The sequence below is a fragment of the Wolffia australiana genome, chromosome 9, assembly GCF_029677425.1.
Source record: "Wolffia australiana isolate 7733 chromosome 9, ASM2967742v1".
NCBI classification, from domain to species: domain Eukaryota; kingdom Viridiplantae; phylum Streptophyta; class Magnoliopsida; order Alismatales; family Araceae; genus Wolffia; species Wolffia australiana.
This window is the reverse complement of record NC_135843.1, coordinates 5529541-5549987: the sequence shown is the minus strand read 5'-3', so window position 1 is coordinate 5549987 and position 20447 is coordinate 5529541. Positions and strand designations below refer to the sequence as shown.

At 38.9% G+C, this 20447-nt stretch overlaps 2 protein-coding genes across 2 annotated transcripts; one reads left to right on the top strand and one right to left on the bottom strand.

Moving 5' to 3' along the window:
- The first annotated feature begins 13167 nt into the window (after nucleotides 1-13167).
- LOC144707450 (small ribosomal subunit protein eS1-like) lies at nucleotides 13168-15761 on the top strand. Its single transcript, XM_078580561.1, has 7 exons — nucleotides 13168-13259; nucleotides 13343-13390; nucleotides 13513-13618; nucleotides 14316-14453; nucleotides 14548-14733; nucleotides 14835-15035; nucleotides 15518-15761. Exons 1-7 carry the CDS (start codon nucleotides 13249-13251, stop codon nucleotides 15608-15610), a joined length of 783 nt encoding a protein of 260 aa, XP_078436687.1. The 5' UTR covers nucleotides 13168-13248; the 3' UTR covers nucleotides 15611-15761.
- A 356-nt stretch (nucleotides 15762-16117) lies between these two features.
- On the bottom strand, nucleotides 16118-20141 carry LOC144707449 (ADP-ribosylation factor-like protein 8b). Its single transcript, XM_078580560.1, has 6 exons — nucleotides 19955-20141; nucleotides 19109-19190; nucleotides 19003-19035; nucleotides 18785-18906; nucleotides 16474-16635; nucleotides 16118-16363 (listed from the first exon to the last, which is right to left on the bottom strand). Exons 1-6 carry the CDS (start codon nucleotides 19990-19992, stop codon nucleotides 16246-16248), a joined length of 555 nt encoding a protein of 184 aa, XP_078436686.1. The 5' UTR covers nucleotides 19993-20141; the 3' UTR covers nucleotides 16118-16245.
- Between the last annotated feature and the right edge of the window lie 306 nt (nucleotides 20142-20447).

Sequence of the window (20447 nt, the reverse complement as noted above, 5' to 3'; positions counted from 1 at the left end):
TTAAAGAAATATGGGGTTCTACATAGAATCACAACCCCATATCATCCACAAGCTAATGTTCAAATTGAGAATTCAAATAGGAAGATTAAGAAAATTATTAAAAAAAGTATTCGGTCTGATGGGAAGGATTCGTCAAGTAAGCTATATGATGCTCTATGGGCATACATAACTGCTTACAAAACACCCTTAGGGATTTCTCCTTATAGGGTTGTTTTTGGTAAGGTTGTCACCTTCCAGTGGAAATAGAACATAGAGCTTATTGGGCTATAAAAAAACTTAATCTCTCTTTAGATGCAATAGGAAAACAATGTTTATTGCAGATGTACGAACTCCAGGAGCTAAGGAATGAAGCTTATGAAAACTCAAGAACTTATAAAGCCAGGATGAAGCATTTTCATGACAAGAACATTAGCATCAAACATTTTCAGAAACATCAAAAGGTATGGCTTTATAATTCTAAATTGAAGCTTTTTCCAGGAAAGTTAAAATCAAGATGGGATGGATGGTTTACAATTACTGACATACATGAAAATGGAGAAATCTAGATTTGTGATCCTAAGACAGGGAAAGAGTTTAAAATAAATGGCATGCGGTTAAAGCCGTATGTAGAAGCGGAAAATCTACCACCACTTACAACAATAATGTTGGAAAATCCGGTTGCACCTACTGAATAGGATTCACCAACTTAGGACTTGGATTCTATATTTTTTTCTTTGATTACATTTTACCTTTGCAAATAATGAGAACAAACCTAATTCCCCAGATTTTCATTTTGTTTGTTTTGTTTTCAGTTTTTAATTTCCAGGAATAAACAAGAAGAAGCACAATTCTTACACGTGACAACAAGATGTCGGCTCAACATTAGTAAGTTTTCAAAAATCAAGGATCACGCCTACACAGGTTTACAATTCTGAGATTTTGAATTATGTTTATGTTCATATCTATGCATTGAGGACATTGCATATTTTAGTGGGAGGGAAGAACATTTCATGCTTTTAGAATTGCAAACCTTTGTTTGAATCATTATGTCATAATCTAAGCATTGAGGGTGTCTTTGTCTCATAAATCCCATTTACAAATCAAAACCCACCTTTAGGAGATCTTCTTCATCCATTAATTTGAATTATATGTGTAGGTAAGTTTAACTTTATAGTGCATCATGATCATGCAAAGATGAAACAAACCGAGATTTTGGATAATGTGGGAGTCAATTTCCAAATGTCTAGGGTATCTAGTGGGTGTGTGAGGGATAGGAAAATCGAAGGATTAAAGCACTATGACTCAAAAAAGTAGAGAGTTGAGGACCCCCACTATGCCACCATTTCACTGAGCCGATCCTACTTGAATTTTTTATTCTTTCATTGAGTCAATCCTACTTTAGGGTGGATGATGTCGGACGTCGTCCGGTCGGTACCGAATCGATGTTCAGTTACCTAGATAGTGGGTCGAACGTCGTCAACGACGTCGTTCGACAGATAAACAAACCTAACGGGTAATGTAACTACGATGAAATGATGTGCCTACGTGTCGTACTTGTAGGCCCCGACTCGAGAGAGAGTGACAAACTCTGAGCTCCGAAGGGGTCGCCGGTGATGGCGATGGTGGCCTCTCGAGCCTCGTCAGAGGAACGAAGGCGACTACGATGCCAAACAGAATAAATCCGTAGGGGGCCCACACGCAACGGATGGGCTCGTCCGTACTGGTAAAAACACTCAATAGTCGTAGTTACCTCTCAACTTTCCTCTCTCACCTATCTAGCCTGAGCGTGGTGGAGTCAATCAAAAATACACCGCAAGGAGTTATATAACGAGCAGCGGAGAGACAACGTACCTCGTCGGTGTGCGGCTCGTTGTGCAGGTTCCTCGTCGTTATGGTAACCAGCGCGAGTGGCGGGTGGATAGGAGCCGAAGAGAATCGGCTTGCTTGACTGCCGGTGTGGCACAGGAGCAATTAGCAAAGGTCAGAGGAGAGGGAGACAAAAGAGAGAGCAATGCACGGGCAAGGCAGTTCGAGCGTCGACCGAGTCTGGGGAGGCAACTTTGAGGTAAGTTAACAAGTTGGAATTTAGGCGGCAGATGCGAGCTACGCGCTGGAGGAGCCTTGGTCGGCGACCCGTGCAAGGTACGAGTTCCGTACAGCTATGTCAAAGAACACGACGGCGCTTGCATCGGCGTGTGTGGCGGCAAGGGCTCGACGGCACATTCTGGGATTGTGGGTTTGCGCGACCAGAGAGACGTCGAGACGTGTGCCGATATCTGGGCGCCGATTTCTGCTGAGGGAAACAGGGCGATCGTGGCAATTCCTGACTAGACCATTTCACTGAGGGAAATAGGGTCATCGCCGACACTGAAATTCAGAATGCCGGTGCGGGAACCCAACCTCCATAAAGATCGCGCCGTAGGCACAAAGGACGTCAATTCGTATTGCAAAGATTCCACGTTGGGTGAACTGGTCGGTCGGCGATCGTCGTTGTGATTGAGCTCAATGACATGGTAACCCATAGCTCCGTCGCAAGCGGTGGAATCCATGCCCGAGGGATGGGTCTCTACTGTCGCTCTACCTTCAGTGCCTTGGGGGGTGTCGATGAGCCAAGGCGGCACTTGACAGGCACCCGTTGCTGAAGCACAAACAGGCGAATGGAGGGTGCAATCAGGACGATTGCAGACCTAAGAGGGGGAGGGGAAGGGGTAGTCCAATAAGAGGGGCCCTTATATAATGGGCCCCCCATTATAAAAATAAGAGAAACTAAACATAAAAATAAGGGGAAAAGGAGGGGGTCCAAATGACTAAGGACCCCTCCCAACATAACGACAAAGACACAATGGACAAAATGACGGATGCTTCTCGGCTCGACAAAATGACTGGAGGAGACCGAGAAAACAAAAGCGCGACTAATGAAGAAGATGAAAGAAATCAAAACACGATAAAAGCGAGCATAATTCACCTGGGCTGTCAATGCCGGGTGTCTTCGTTGGTGCCTTGGCATGTTGGTCGGCTGGACATGAATCGGCAGGCAATCGATGATGATGGCGACGGCTCGGATGACGCCTTCGACGGGTCAAGATGGCGTGCACAATCAGTGGAAGATAGGCATTTCTCCAACTCTTAAAGCACGGAATTTTCCTTTACTTGATTCTCCATCCACTTTGTCATTTCATTTGCCATTCCATATGCCATACACCTTTCCATTTCTTTGAACTTTTTTCTAACCCACAGCCTTTCATGGATGGTAGCCATCTCCCAAGCCACTCTATCTCCCTTTCTATGGGATCATCTACATCCCATCTCTATCACCAATTCTGTCTAATTTCGCTCTTCAACTTCTTAATTCCTCCTCTTCTCTTCCATGATTTTACATAATGCCATTGCTAGAGTCAATGACCACCCTCTTCTTATATACAATGCTTTAGTATGTTCTTTACCCCTTACAAAAAAAGAAGAAGAAGAAGAAGAAAAGGGTCCCCAACTTTGAGAAAAACCTGAGGAATAAAAAAAGGGGATTGTTTTGTGGTAGGCATGCTAGTACATCAATCTTGATACAAGATATTGCTCATTGAATCTAGTGAGGGCATCACATATGATTTCAATTCTTTCTATGTCATTCTCATTCGTCTAATTCTTGGGAGAAGGCAACCTGAAATGATATATCCATTATAAAACCATGCAGTTCAAATCCATCTCCTCTCCTTTGAGCATTCCTTCTTTCTTAATCTCTTAGCCATGCCATCGTTTCTGAAGTAAACCTCATCACACATATCCCCCTTATACAACATTCGATATTCTGTGCTAAATGGGAGGCGGAGAATGTCTAGCTTTTATCATAAAGTAGGAGGAAACTTAGTGGGAGAATTTTAACATAAAGTAGCCGCTACCCGGAAGAGAGTGACCTTGATATGAGAGGCGAGAGGTCCACCACTTAAAGAGTGCAGTGAAGAACCTTTAGATCATAGTGTCAAATCTAGAGAGAAGTACATCTTTCTATTTCATTTCATTAGCTCTACCCAAACCAAGAGGGATGGCACCCATATGCCTGACAAGGTGGGATCCAAATTGTCAAGGGGAGTTCCTTTTGAGCATGTTATTGATATCTCTAACATTTCATGCAGATGAATGACGGTTGACTGATGAAGAAGTCATCTAAAGTAACAACGGTACATTGCTAAAGGACCAGCAATGATTAAAGTGGGGGGGTATGATAACTTGCAAATTATAATGTTAAATTGATGAATATTACATACATATATGTGTTTTACTAGCCATATTTGCATGTTGTGATACATAAATAGACATAAATAACTTGCACTCTAATTTTATGATTATTTTTAATTTTTTAGTATTTTTATATGGTATTTAACCTCAGTGCATTGAAGAAATATTTTTTGCAGGAAATAAAATACTTGGCTAAAGGTTAGTAAGGGTTTTACTAATCTTTACGGAATTTTTCCATATTTTTTATTATTTTTACCATTATTTAGCCAAGAAATGATTTTTAGAATTAAAATAATTTATTTTATGATTTATTTTGTATTTTAAATGATTTTTTATGAATTTCTTGGCATCCACGTCTTTCGCCCAAAATTTCGAGCGAATGGTCAGATGCGCCCAATGACCAGTTTATTGGCTCATTATGGCATCGCAATGCACAATGCCATAATGAGCAAATCATTATTTCAAAAGGAACAACTGACGTGGGCGACGAGGAAAAGGTACGTTTGTTTTTATTGTCTTTTTCATGTGATAAATGAACACAGAGAATCAATCTCCGCGTGCATTTATAAAACAAGAATACTCCTCATACGCGCAGTCGATTAGCCTCTTGCATTGATTGCACGTGGCAACCAACACCGCCTGCATTTAATAGAGGTAAGCTTATCGTTATTTGTTTATTAAACAAGGGAGACGCAGGGTGACATGGCGCGATCTCAGCCACACAAAAGGTATATTTTTTATCTCTCTTTTTGTAGCAATGATTGCGCCATTTCGGCGCGCAACTACATGGCAATGCGCGATCCGAGGGCGATAAAAACAGGGTGACGAATCAGAAAATGCCACTTCTATCTGCGTGGAGGAGAGATAAAATTTATCCAATGGCTAGGATTAATCTCCAGTAAAATGATGATATCTTGAGATCTAGCTGTCCGATTGCGCTCAAATTTTGAGGGTAGGTTTGATTTTTCACCCTCTATGATCCAGATGGTTGGATTTTTAAATAGAAGTCAGGAAGAAAGGGAAATTCACTTTTGAAAGCTCTCCCCAAGGAATTGGCCAGGAAGGACATAGGTGATGCTTTCAAAGTCGACAGATCTTGGTTTATCATTGAAAGTTGTCAATTTCTAATTTGCTTTTTGAACTTCTTCATGAATGATTCTAAAACACCAAGGCATGGGCAAAATGTACATGCCCTTGAAGTTGATTTGAATGGTGATTAGCATTGCATTTTTATTTTGATTCAAGATCTGACTCTTAATCCTTAGTTCTACATTGATTTTCATCCCATTTTGCAATTTTTATGATTAGCATTGAAATTGCAATTTTCCCCAATTTTTTCTACTTTCTCTCTCTAGGTTAATTCGTCTACTTTCTCTCTATATATTTAGAAATCGATTGCTTGAAAATTCAATTCAGTATATAAAAAACCTAAATCCAAATTTTCATCCAAAAATACGTCCATCTCCAAGTCCAAATTTAAAAATCCCTTTCTTGATTAATAATTCTCAATTTTAATACATAAAAATTGTCTTCATAAATCATCTTGATTGGAATATTGGTAATCCGAATTAATATAATTTAAGAATCAAAATTATCCTATCTAGAGTGTCTTGTACGAAAACATTAAGATCAAAATTAAGTTTTTGCTTAATTTTGATTAATTACAAACAAAATTAAAACTCAATTAAGGCCCATTAAATTCAAAATTTATTCAGTCTTGAATTAATTCATTTGAATTAGGATAAAAATTCTTACAGAGTGCCTTCCTATGGTTCGACCCCTTGCTTGCTCTATACATAGTATTTAGTGATTAAGGGCTATTATAAATTTTATTGCATAAGTCTAAAAACGAAAATAACGACACATTTTATACACCAAGTCCCCCCCTTCCCCCCCCCCCCACGGGCAACTGACCACATAGTTGGATTTGAGCCACCCTGTTGAAGCGCACGTCATTCGCTCCCGCCAATGACGCGTCGACAACTTCCGCATCGCCCTCTTGCGCTATGTTGGCGCTAAAGGTCCACCCTTCCCTCTTTGGTGATTCACATTATTTTATCCAGTACTTTCTCGTGTTTTTCCACCACCGTCAGACTTAGCAGAATAGGTTTGAATCTTCTCGTGATCGACCGTTCGAGAAATTGGATTTGGAGCTTTGTTTTCACCACGATGGTTGTAAGACAGTCCTCCCACCCTCGACCGAGGAAAGGGGCTGCACCATCAACATTTTACCGTATTTAAATGTTTGAAGTCGATTGTGTTGATTTGTGGTCTGTTTTATCCATCCCTAGTTGAGTTAGCCAATCCTACCCATGTCAGTCCTAGTCATCCTGCATCATTTTCTCATCCTTTAGGTTGATGACTTACATTTCTACTCATTGCAGTAACCTCTGGTGTTCTTCACACCTAGATAACACCAGGACCCTTGTGCTATAGTCTGCACTACCGCCTTATGAAAACAAAACCAGCCTTGCGACGTGACGCGAGCATTTATCATGATACGGTTCCCTCTAGTCTGTTCCTAGGTCGGGTTGGGGAACATCCAAGTGATTTTTTTTCACGCATCCAAATGTGCTCACAAGGAGCATAATAAGAATAAGACCAGTAGAGACTTCTTAAGAGATCATTTGAGCTGCATATCATAATACTCCTAGAAAGACATATTTTGAATATAGAGGAGTTAAAGTTTCGGAAATCACTTTGCTTACTAAAAAAATATTGTAAATTTTAGGCTATTTAAATATTTTAAATTTTAGGTTATTTAAATATTTTAAATTTCTAGCTAGGGAGTATAGTGACAAAAGTAAAATGATATGCTTCTTATTATTTGGATTAAGATTGCTTGATGGTTTTGTACATTTTCATAACCCATAGTTGATGGCATATTATATGGTTGTCAATCCATTCTCATTTACGTGTCACTGAATAAATATATTTTCATTATTATTTGTGTGATTTTTATAATGAAGTCCTTGAATAATTTAATGAACGATAGAACTATGGTGAGAGCGTAATACAGTGATCGCTAGTATTTAAACATTTATATAATTTTGTATTTAAATTATCAAAATCTAGAGCGAAGAGTCCTATCTAGTTTTACTCATTTGATGAGTATAACATAACCTATATCTATTAATGTGAAAACACTAATGACATATCGTGGGTGCTCTTAAGGAAAAAGAGTTGGACCAAAAACTTATCCCTAAGAATCCATGAATGGTATTATACTACCGCTGTTCAAGTCAATTCATGTCGCACTCTTATGAACAGTCCTTATACTTGAGACAACACAGTAATGTTGTGCAATAAATGTTATGTGATCGTCAAGCTAACCACATAACTATGTTATGTTTATGTTCATTGAAATGAATGTAAGTATTCATTATTATTCTCGTGTGATAATTATAATGAAGTTCATAAATTCATGCAATGATGATAACATCAAATTAGATCAATAGTTATGCCTATATACTTCTTTTATACCGATTATGACTTATTTTATGACTTATTTTCCTAAGCTCTATTTTTATGTATTTTTATTGATATTTGAGACTCGCCCCACTTGACTCATCAGAGTCAAGTGTATTTCTCACATATTCTTGGAGTTTTCTTTGAACTACAGGACTTAGGTAAATAAAATGGTGATTTAGGATACAAATTGGGGGAAAGGAGAAATCCAAGCCATCTCCTAGATACACAAGAAGATGACTCTAGAAGCCCCTTCGAACCTATCTAATAAATTGGTGAACTAAGGGCAAGAATTGTGGAACTAACCATCAATTTGAATTTGAACAACCTATTTTCAAATATGGGAAGGAGGCAATGTATATCTATGTTAGAAATTAAGTGATCCTAGCCCTCTAAACCCTTGAAATTAATCCAATGGCTGGGAGAATTTTGGCACTTCTATTTAATGTCTTCTCCCCGCTCTTTGTATCTCATCTTGGAGTTGTGCTCCCAACTTGCTGTTGGAGGCCTAGTGCATCATATTTCTTTGATCTATTCTTGTTATACAAGAGTGAGTGAGAGAGAGTTCAACGGTGATCAAGATTCTTAGAGAAAGAGCACCACTTTCCCCTAGAGGTTAGATTCGACTTCATAATGATGCACGGTATTCATCGTAAATCTCATGTAATGCAGCTTCACAGACCTCCTACCACTCGAAAGCTACCAAGACATCTGAAATAAAAAGCCACGCCAATTTACCATCCATATGTATAACATAATTAAAGATAAATTAGAATCATACCTAATGTATCTGGGTCAACATCAATGTCACCATCAAGGCAAATGTCGTACAATTTAGTTTTTCCTCCTCGACACCAACACTTTACTCAGACAAGTGCCTCAATACTCATCCCCTCCAAACGCGATCTCTCACAAGTGACAACTGCTCTACCAGCGGAGAACAACTGTTCTGAGGGAGCACTTGTAGCAGGCACTGATAGAAATTCACGTGCAATTTTTGATAGTGCTGGATAGACAAGAACACCCTTAATTCCCCACCAAGCACGTGCAGAGTCTCCCCTCCTTGGTGTGTTGTACGTAGGAATGTCTCCATTTCCTCAAAAGGGGAAGCTGGTGAGGTTGTTCTTATGGACGGTTTGCTGCTAAGGGCCTGATTGACCCAAGCCTTTGATGGTTGTTGCTATGGGGCCATATTTGTGTCACCTAGGTCATGAGAAGATGCCGGTGTAGTAGGGAGAATTCCTCGAACAAAGGATACGGCGTTCAAATAGGATGCCTTGTCAAACATTGACCCCTTGCAAAATGGGTCAAGTAATGAGGTAGCTAGGACGGCATCGGTGTTCCACAACAGCTTCTCATATTCGACTAGTTTCTTCTGCATGGTGACAACTACATGCAACAATGATGCACGTTCATCTTGTGGCAGTCTCTTGCTGGTGAACAGGGTGGACTTAGCAATCCGCTTCATGACATCGTCCTTGTGTCATGCTAATGCCCACACAAGGAGGAGGACATCCCCAATGACAGACTCCTTCGATCTGCTAACATGATCGGTTGTGTACGTGAAAGGTCCCAATAAGAAGGCAAACTCCTTAAGCAACTCCCATTCATCACGCAAGATCTTCGTCTGGCTACTCCCTAACGTGAAGAATGCAGCCCCTGCATCAATCACATCCCTTTTGGCAATAGCTTCTTCTAGCATCTCGTGCGTGCTACTCCATCATGTCGGGCAGTCAAGTGAGGGCAATCTTGGCTTTAATTTATGTGTCCTGCATAGATCAGCATAATATAACTGTCGCTTTGTTGATCGACAAATAGCTCGAACTATTGTTCTCGCTTTCGTCACTATGTCCCCAAGCGAACCGCGACACCGCTACAATGAGATGTCCTCTTCGCCCACCTCCACATCTGGTTCACTGACATACATATCGGCAGTCATGCCGATAACACTCTCCTCCTCGACTATGGATGCCGTAGTGGGTATACAAAAGCTCTTCAATGCAGTTTGAACGACGATGTTCACAACGAGTCTTTTTCCTAATATTGCCATCATTCTTTTGTTGCTTGATGTGTTATCAGTGGTAACGGCACATAAATGTAATGTAAAGCACATTAAACATTAGAGCGTACATTGAAAAAGTGTCAAATACATTAGTCCTAACATTACTCACCTTCGAGTCAAGTCCATACTCTTGAAGCACCGCGGCAAGAATTTCTGCCACAGACTCCCCATCGTGCTTCCCACACAGCTCGCAAATGGCAAGGAGAAGTTCATGATACATCCAATGAGCATCGATCCAATGAACTGTTATGCCCAAAAGTTCACAACCATTTCCCATCGCCCAACCGTCAGCTGTCATCGCCACACGGTCGACATTTGCTAATGTGCAAATGATCTCCACCTTCATCCTCTCAAACAACTTCATCGTCTATGCCTTGATCACTTGGGAACTCGGTGAGGGTACCTCACTCTATGTTCCAAATCGTCATGTCTCCTTCCAAGCATATGTATCAACCCAACGCCATGGCAAGTGTGCGCGACAAACTAGCCGACTAATGATGTCATTGGTCTCTTCTGATGTTCGACCCCTCAATGGTCGTCTTCCGCCGAAGAGACATGATTTCTTATCGTCTGCTAAGTCATCTATACATCGTTATGTACTAGTGCTGCCCTTCAGCCCATCATGTTCTTTGAATGAACGAATTTGAAATGACGCCAAAAGACACTTGTACTACCATCTATTGGGTGCTTCAGATAGACCGCCTTTGTCGCATTCTTTGTGCGACAAATTTCACGCTCATATGTCGAATCCCCAACAACTGTGAAGTAATTTAGAATGGGTGACCATTTTGCTTGTCTACGGGACTCCGATGCATCATCAGTATGCTCTGTTGGTAGCTCGGGATTTAACTGCGTCACAGTCAGGGTTAGATTAGTGGTAGATAGGATTCTAGTGGTACGATCTTGGTTGGCGCTTCGAACGGTGCTCCCACGAGCGGTAATAGTCATACTCACACTGTCTGCCTTCAATCCATTGTTCGGGTCATTGAGAGCCTAGTGGCATTCCCAGGTCACATTTACCGTAGCCTAGTGGTCGTTGGTGTTCGTTGACGCCGGACTTATACTTCTCACTAATTTCATAGTTGCATCATCACTTGCATTATGCCCACATTAGTCGTCTCCACTACATGACATGACTGCCCTCGCCCTCCTTGTGTGTAACACGAGCCATTCGATCCCGGTGTCTGTCGTGTTACATCACTTCCCGATGGTCCTCCATCAAGGAGTCTACTATCTTTATAATCATATAAGAGTAATGTGGAGATGATTGTTAGATTAAAATATCATAATGTCTTATTTTGTCAGCCTCTATCTCCATGAATCTCTCATTCTTTTCTCACTCATTGTATGTCTCTCACCATCCTCCTCTTTTCTAACTCTTCCTCCTCCCATATGTGTACTTCTGCTTCATTCTTCCCCCCTTCTAACTATTCCCTTTCATTCTCATATATCAGAATAAGGGAGATTAAATATGGTGAGAATTGCATGGATGACTCTAAAAGGCTGGACGCTTGAACATCTCTACATGACCTCCTTAAGGAATTACATTTTAAAGAGATTAATAACTGCAAATACACCCACGAGTCATGTTCTTATTATGTCATTTTATTTCTCTAAAATTTTATCGGATCGAGAGTTTTTTAACTCTATATTGCATTTGTCCTTTTACAATAGTTCACAATATCCTACCATATTTTACCATCCTAGTTTGTTATTATTCTACAGTTTTGATAATGTTTTAAGTGCCTAATCAATTTATACACCAATTTTCTTGCAATGAAAAAATAATTACAGATTTAATTTTCTGCATATATGTTGTTGTTCGGGTGTTGGTATGGACTGCCTAAAACCGTGAGAGATGACAAGGCCATTTCAACACCGCCATTCTACAGTATGGGGAAGATAATTTTGAGCGAGCTGGCTGGACGGCCGAGTGAACTCTACACCATTATTTTGTCCCACATTCCGAAAAAAATGCTGCCTATTTTCTCGTCCACGTTTGATGCGATGGATGAACGACACCTTTGGTGCTGTCCTTTTAAGTCCTATGGACATTTCAAAGGGTTTGTGAAAGAAATGTCTGCAATTTCCCATTACCAAATATTTATCCATTTCAGTTTTAGACGGAGAGAAAAGTAAATAAATATATGTTAAGTCATGAATCTCATGCAATTTATTTAAGCTTGGAATAACCCCGTTTAATTTGATAATGGCTTCTTAAAAAATATTTTTATTGTTGACAAATCTGGGGATTAAATAATGAAATTTCTACATTTCTCTGGAATTTTATTGCATTTTTTGGAATTTAATCAAAGGATAAATGGGATATAAAAATCCGACTTTACCCTAGTTATCTGTTAAATTATTCATTTCACGCAATTTATTTAAGCTTGGAAATAAAATAATAAGATGATAATGGCACGTATAAAAATAAATTATATTATTAATTAATGAGGGGATTAAATATTGACTTTTGCACATTTTCTTGGAAATCCATTGAAATTTTGGGCAATTTATTCAAGGAATTAATTAATTTTAATTATCTGCTTTTTCCCTGGTTATCTGTTACATTATTCATTTTATGCAATCCATTTGAGCTTCGAATCACTATACTAAAATGATTATGGCATGTCTGAAAATGAATTTTACTGTTGATTAATGTAGGTATTGATTAATGAGTTTTCAACATTTTTCTAGAAATCTATTGAATGTTTTTGGAAATTAATTGACGAAGATTTGAATATTTAAATCGCAAAAGGGAACAAGTGCAATAAAAATAAGAGTTTAAAGTAATTTAGAAAATTGGAGGGACTATTTTTCAAAGTTTGCTGCATATATATCCTCGTAACATTTTTCTCTCAGTTTTTCATCCTTCACCATCCATCCATCGTCCGATTCCTCATGACTGGACGATTTTTCATCCCACAGGACGACAACCATCCTGTTCGGGCGTTCTCGGGATGGTTTTTCGTCCCACGGGATGAAAACCGTCCTGTCCGGTCATTCCGGGACAAATTTTTGTCTCGATTATCATACATACCTTTGGACCGGATGATTTTTTCTTCCTGGGACGAAAAAATCGTCCTGTCTGCGTCCCTGCGCTGTAGGTAAAAGAAAATATTCAAAGAGATCCATAATCCAGAACATCATGAAAGTCATGTTCATCTTCAAGTGGGCGTGTTAACAGTATCAAGTTTAAGAGCGGGCACGAGGACCAGAGCAGATGCATAGCGAAGATGAAGCAACGATGAAAGGTTAATTTATACTTTTGTCTAATAGGAGTCTATTATCTTGATGATCATATGAGAGTAAAGTGGAGATGATTATTAGAAACCAACTCCTTTTTGGGCCATTTGGGCCCATTTAGACCAAAAGTATGTTTTAAAAGCCCGACCGTGGAACTATAAAAGGCAGAGCGTCGACTTATAGGGTTTCCACAATCCCCTCTTGACGGCCGGGTTTCCCTTCCGAAGCGAGTCTGCGAAGTTGCGGCGGCAGCGAGAGCAACCATGGCCGTCGGGTAAGCATTTCTCCATCTCCCTTGGATTTGATCTTCCCCGATCGTAGTCGCGTCGATTCTGATGTTTTCTCTGTGATTTTCAGCAAGAACAAGAGAATCTCCAAGGGGAAGAAGGGAGGAAAGAAGAAGGCGTATGTTATCCTGTCTTTTAATTATTATTATTATTCTCTTTTTGGTTGTTTTTGTTGGTAGGATAGATCCATCCCCGGTTCTCGTTGTCGCGGATCGAGTTTACCCTGTTGAATTGTTGCAGGGCGGATCCTTTCGCGAAGAAGGATTGGTATGATATCAAGGCGCCCTCCGTGTTCAGCGTTAGGAATGTCGGCAAAACTCTTGTCACCCGGACCCAGGGAACCAGGGTTAGTTAGAATCACGCCTCTTTCCTTGTCTCTTCGACCATTCTCTATCTTCCGGTTGTAGTAATCGTTTTTCCTCATCATATATTTATCCATCTAATGCTTCGGCTACCCGAGCATTGATCTTCCAGTGTATGAAACTCATGGAAGCCTGGTGTTTTTTTCGGAACGACTATAATAAGTATAACAATCTTCACTCTTTTAGCGCTTATTTTTTCACAGTTACCCGTTTTCTAAGTTAGAATCACGCCATCTGCATCGTGTGCTTACATAAATCGTTTTTCCTTAATATATATTCACAATTAATGTTTTAGCTACTGGAGTAATGATCTTCCAGTGTATAGAACTTGTGGAAACTTGGTATATCTTCAGAATGACTTTACATTTATGATCTCCATATCTGAGAGCGCTCACCTCCTATTTACTCTTTTTTTCGGGTCCAATTTAGCTTCTCCAAGAAATGACATTTGTTTGATTTGTTTTCTGAGATACGAATATTTATCCAATAAATTGGCTAAAGGCATGTAATCAGACTAGGATTCTCGTCTACACGATTTCTTGCTAATGCTTACATGCGAGGCATCTAATCTGATTATTGATTTAACAGTTGATTATCTGTTCAATATTTGGTGTTATGCAATACACAATGCATGAGATTCATGAAAAAATGTCGAATCTCACTGGCTTGCGCTTGTTGCAGACCGCAAGCGAGGGCCTGAAGCACAGAGTGTTCGAGGTTTGCCTCGCTGATCTTCAGAACGATGAAGACCAGCACTACAGGAAGATCCGTCTCCGAGCCGAGGACATTCAGGGGAAGAACGTTCTCACCAACTTCTGGGTACTTCAAATTACCTATATTTAGAGAAACGTTTGCTGTAAATTTCCCCATAATACTTGTTTCTCTGTGATTAAACTTGGGTTTTTTCTCTCAGGGCATGGACTTCACCACCGACAAGCTTCGATCTCTCGTCAGGAAATGGCAAACTCTTATTGAAGCTCACGTGGACGTGAAGACCACGGATAGCTACACGCTCAGGATTTTCTGTATTGGGTTCACAAAGAGGCGGCCCAATCAGGTGAAGCGCACTTGCTATGCGCAGTCTAGCCAGATCAGACAGGTAAATCCTTAAATGAAAGCTTATGTTAAGTTGTATTTATTGTGTTTATCATCTTGATTGGAGATTTTTCTGAATTGGGTTTTTTTTATTTATTTTTTCAGATTCGAAGGAAGATGACGGAGATTATGGTCAATCAGGCATCGTCCTGCGACCTTAAAGAACTGGTCCAGAAATTCATCCCGGAAGTCATCGGGAAGGAAATCGAGAAGGCGACCTCGAGCATTTACCCCCTTCAGAACGTGTTCATCCGGAAGGTTAAGATCTTGAAGGCTCCCAAGTTCGATCTTGGGAAGTTGATGGAGGTCAGCGCCTACCACCCTCAGATCATCATTTATTTATTTCTTTTTAATCCACCCAGATTAAACTTTTTACATATTGACTTTGCACGGTAGTAATTATCAATCCATTCAATTATATACTAGTAATTATCAATTCACAGTGAGTACTCGAAAGATATTGATGTAATGTTTGAATAGTTACCTTGCAGTTTAATTCTAGATATGATTCAGTGTTGTTAGGCCCTACCCTAGATTTAATTATTGAAATTTTATTTCCTATATTTCTGTTTGTGTAGGTTCACGGTGATTAGTGATGTAATTATATACTTATATGTATTAAACTCACCGCTTAATTATATATTTATTATTTAGGTTTGATCAAACTCTATTCTGAATATTTTGTTGAAATCATGTATATGTTTAGCTCACTATTTTATCTTACATTGATTAAAATAAAGTATTATATTCATGAAATTATAAGTATTGAATTTTTATTGTTTGGGCAGGTTCACGGCGATTACTCGGAGGATATTGGAGTGAAGGTGGATCGGTCGGGAGAAGAAGCTGTTGTGGAGGAAACCGAAGTGGTGGGTGCGTAAGAGTTCATACAGTGCACTTGGGAGTCGACTCGTTTTTTTTAAATTAAATGTTTTTTCGAGCAATTTTGGATGTTGTTTGAATGCCCCTTTTGAACCCTTATTCGAATCGGTCGACATTCCTTTTTTAGTTTTATAACTCGTTTTTTCCCTTTATCCGAATCATAAGTTGTTTAATAGCATCTCCTTCTAGATTACATGCTCTTTTAGCATGTTGTATCGATATCTTGTAGTATTTCTCAGAATTTGGAACTTCGGAATTTCCTCAGAATTGAATTTGAAAACATAATTTACTTGTTTGTATTAGGAATTAGTGTTTTAAATCTTTGAAAGATAATAAATAAAAGACATTGCTAGCTAAATCCCAATCGTTAGGTTCACTTTGAAGAAGTCAGAAAACGAAAGAGCAAGAAAAATTCATATTAATATTATGGATTGAGCCATTGGAATAATAATATGGATTGAGCAAGAATGACAAACTTATTCTATATCCAATATTCACAGGAGTCAGAGATAATAGTTAAATATGTTTTTTGCAAGAAAAAAGAAGTAAAACACAGCGGAAAAAGAATGTCCGAATAAACAAAATCATCTTCAACAGAGTTTTTTTGAAAGGAAAAATAATAATCTCGGCTGGGTCAGCTCTTTGACTTGGAGTGCTTGACCAGCCAGTCAATGACAGAGTTGATGTTGGTGGAGTTCTTGCAGGAGATCATGAAGTAGAACACTTCTCTGTTGGAGATTGATCTGACCTCCCTGCAATTTTGAAAACAGAAAAATCATTAAAATATTCTAATTCTTTTTTATCTTTTTGTAAGACATTTAGATTTTAAATATTTAAATATAAGTTTAAAGAAAAAAAATACATCTGCTCTGCGAAGTCTTGCTTGGAGAGGGCTTCTGGTTTGTCTACTTTGTTGCCGAGAATGAGAAGAGGAATTCCGGCTAAGGAAGGTTTGCTCAGCAGGTCGTGGAGCTCACTTTTTGAGATCTGCAGGCTTTCTCTGTCGGCAGCGTCTACCACATACCTGTAATTTTTTAAAAAATGTTCATAAAAAATTTGGCTGGTTGCCTTTTTTCTTGGAGAAAAATTTCATAGCCTCAAGAAAGTTTCTGTATTTGGTTGAGTGAGACAACACGACAAAACTTAAGAGAATAAATGTTTAATTAAATAAAAATTGAACCGAGACATTTTTTAAGACAGACGGGAACATCACCCCATATCGGTGATCAACCCAAAATTAATATTAAATATGCTCATGAAGAAAGTTTCATACCCTCAAGAAAGTTTATGTATTTCGGTCAGAGTGAGAAATAACAGGACAAAACTTAAGAGAATAAATGTTTAATTGAAAAAAAATTGAACCGAGACATTTTTTTTAAGACAGAAGGGAATATCACCCTAAATCGGTGATCAACCCAAAATTAATACTATATATGCTCGTGAAAAATACATGACCGACCAGCCTGGGTCCCTTTTCCATCCACTTCCTCCTAAACCAAGTAATTTATTTCAGGATCCTTAACTAAAGATCCTGCTGTTAAAGATCCTTAAATTTAACCAACATATTTAATTATGGGTTTTTGGGTTTATATGTTTTTATTCGACAAATAATCTGAATAAACATGCCCATTTACAGAGAATTATGTAAATTCCTGATTCGATGATGGCCGAAATAAAATGTTTCCTGAGTGTAAACTAACCTCTCGGAAATCTATTGAATAAAGCTCGATAACTTAAAACTTCACACCCTTCTTTCTCTAATCTGAAGAAATTCAGTATTATGGGCAGTGAAAAGGGACCAATCTCAATAGAATAAATGTTGAATTGGATAAAATTGAACAAAGTAATATATTTCTGGAAACAATAAAACATCCTCACAATTTTGCCAACTTTTGTTCAAAACGTTTATCAGACAATTACGTGTTTTTTATTTAATTATTCTACCAATAATATGACTAAACAGGCACTTTTAAAGAGAGCTATGCAATCCGTGATTCTGTTGAATAAAAGATCATTAATTATAAGAGTACAACAGCGAGTAATAAATTTAAACTATGAATAAAATAGGAGCAGACTGGTCAGAGAAACCGGTAACCTATCAGGCAGAAGAAAATGAAAACTAAACTAAGGAAAACTTAAGATTCGACGATCACACCTAGCCGCACATGACATCGTACCCCTCTGACAAGAACTAATTTCTCAGGGTTTATCTTCCCATGAAAAGAATATACTACTCCTCAAGTCAAGTGGGCTGGCAATTGGAATGTGATAATAGAGGTCTTGACATAGGTTTCTAGAGAGACAAAGAGAGAGAAGAATAAAATAAACCGATCAAGATTAGGAGGGAGAAAAAGATAGAGAAACAGAAATGCAAATTGTGTAAATTTATTTGCCTCCGCTACTTAGGGAAGGGTAAGTACAGCCGTTAATTTTTTTTTTTGGAAAAACTATAGACCCTATTGATCGGGACGTGAACAGTTCGACAGTTTGGGGATCATTTTCATCCTGTCCCACGTCCTATTCCTTTTGAGTCATCTGAAACCGTCCCGTTGGGAACGGTCCCATCTTAAACTGTCTCGTGTGGGAACCATCTCATTTCATACCATCCCTATGACATCAGGAATATAAAACAATAGGCGTTCTGATCCACAGAACTTTTAAAATTCGAGAAAAAAATCATAAAACGGAAATTTCTTACTTCAATGCCTGCAGACGGGATGGTTTTTTCATTCCGGGACAAAAAAACAGTGCTACCCTTCATCCAGTGCCTGAATTTTTGTCTCCTCCCACTTCTGAGGCCCTGGGCAGTACAGTTTTTTCGTCCCGGGATGAAAAACCGTCCCATCTGTCTGTGCACTATGGGGTGACTGATAGTTGAAGGGAGACTAACCCAATGATAAAATAAAAAAGTGCCCCCTAATACCCTGAGATGACAGAAACACCCTAACAAATGGGCGGTTCACCGATTCGTTGGGTGTTCATCCATTATTACAGTTCAAAAGAAAAAAAGAAACACCCTAACAAAAGCAAAGACATGCAATAGCCATTTCTATATGTTATACATTAAAGGAAAAGCAAAGACAAATGATACTACAATGAATTTAATAAATGATATTAAGAGCATTTTAGGATTTAAATATTTAGAATGATAAACTTAAAGATGGGAGACTTACACAATGGCTGAGACAGCGCGGCAGTAGCGTTCCCACATACTACGGAACCTGGGCTGGCCTCCAAGATCCCACAACTTAATTGTTACATTACCCTTGGTCACCTTTCTCATATTGAATCCGACCTGTAAAAATCCATGCATTCAAAATTCAAAGTTTAATCAAGTTTTTCAAAGATATCACATGCTAAATTATCAGGTATTTAATGTCGATGCACTCACAGTGGGAATCATGTCTTCGCTGTAGCCTCCGGTCTGAGTAAGAAATTTACAGCGCATTATTTTTTTAATTTACTTTGCAAATGAAAATTGACGTAGATGAAAATACCGCAATAACGTTGACAAGGGAAGTCTTCCCCGCGTTCTGAAGTCCTATCAGGGAGAGTTCCATTTCTTGCTTGAAGAACAGGCTACAAGGAAAGTCAAACGTCAAACGAGGAAAACATAATTCTGAAAGCAGGTTGAAAACGAAAAAAGATGTAAGAGATAATTCATCTAAGAATGTGAAAAAGTTTATTTAAAACAGCAGAATAAGAGGAGGGTAAGGAGGAGTCCAATCAAGATGGGAATAAAAATAAGATCAGATAGGATCCACGGCCGATGAATTAAGTTTTTTTGGCACAAATTAACACTTAATACGCTTCGAACATCGATATCTTGACTGACTAATCAATGCAACTGAAGTCGAATGAATCAATAAGTTAACATTACAATTCCCTCAGACGCAGAGAAAGAGGTGAAATCATGATGTCAAGAAATAAAGACGACCGACAAAATGAAAACCCCGAAAAACTTTGGAGGGTTATTAAAAGAATCGATAATCAGATTATGTCTACAAAAAAGATAAAAGAGGATTTATGTAAAATTCCACGTGATATCTTAATTGTATACTGAAGCCGACTGAAATTGCATCCAACTTCTAATACAATGACAACATCAAGAATTAAAGCCGGCGAACCATCTCATCCTCCGACATTACAAAAAAACGAGAAATGATCAATCCAATCACATTCAACGCATCACTAAATTCTCCGAAAAATAATTCCCTCAGACCCAGCGAAAGAGGAGAAATCTCGATGTCAATAAAAGACAAACACCACCAAAACTGAAAACCCACACGAAATTCAAGAGAAATATAACAAAAAACAGACGATCAACTTAAGGCGACACCAACCTGCGGAGCCAGTTTAGAAAAGCATCCCAGAGTCCCATATTTGCGTAAACGAAGCCGAAAAACAGCGAAAACACGAATAAAAGAAGTTGCCCCAATTTGAATTCTGCAATGAAGGATTCCAAAGTTGCGATCTTTCCCTCCGCGGCTTCGCCCGTTGAAATCGAGCCAAAGAAAACCGAAGAACCGAATCCACGCTTCCATCGGCATAATTATAGCAATCTTCCGTTTATCTAACGCACCAACCCCTTATACTTTTCATACTCACACTTAATCCCCAAACTATTAGAAATTTAAGTAATACACATGTACATTATATTTGCCTATTGGCTTTGTACTCCCTGTCTAGTCCGTCTCCATTTAGACTAACAAGGTTAGGGGTCTGATGACAGCACAGTATGGTGCTACTATCGGTTATCCATATCCAACATTTGTCATCAGATATTGTGTTATTCGTTAATGGGAAAAACTGAAAACATGTCCGACAACGATAATT

What these genes read in the sequence shown, in the direction of transcription:
- LOC144707450 (XM_078580561.1), top strand. An exon ending in CCCGGACCCAGGGAACCAGG is followed by an intron (nt 13,619 to 14,315) that starts GTTAGTTAGAAT and finishes CGCTTGTTGCAG; the next exon opens with ACCGCAAGCGAGGGCCTGAA. An exon ending in ATCTTGGGAAGTTGATGGAG is followed by an intron (nt 15,036 to 15,517) that starts GTCAGCGCCTAC and finishes TTGTTTGGGCAG; the next exon opens with GTTCACGGCGATTACTCGGA.
- LOC144707449 (XM_078580560.1), bottom strand. Translation starts at nt 19,992, where the DNA reads ATGGGACTCTGGGATGCTTTTCTAAACTGGCTCCGCAG. An exon ending in CGCGCTGTCTCAGCCATTGT is followed by an intron (nt 16,636 to 18,784) that starts GTAAGTCTCCCA and finishes AAAAAATTACAG; the next exon opens with GTATGTGGTAGACGCTGCCG. An exon ending in CAAGACTTCGCAGAGCAGAT is followed by an intron (nt 16,364 to 16,473) that starts GTATTTTTTTTC and finishes TCAAAATTGCAG; the next exon opens with GGAGGTCAGATCAATCTCCA.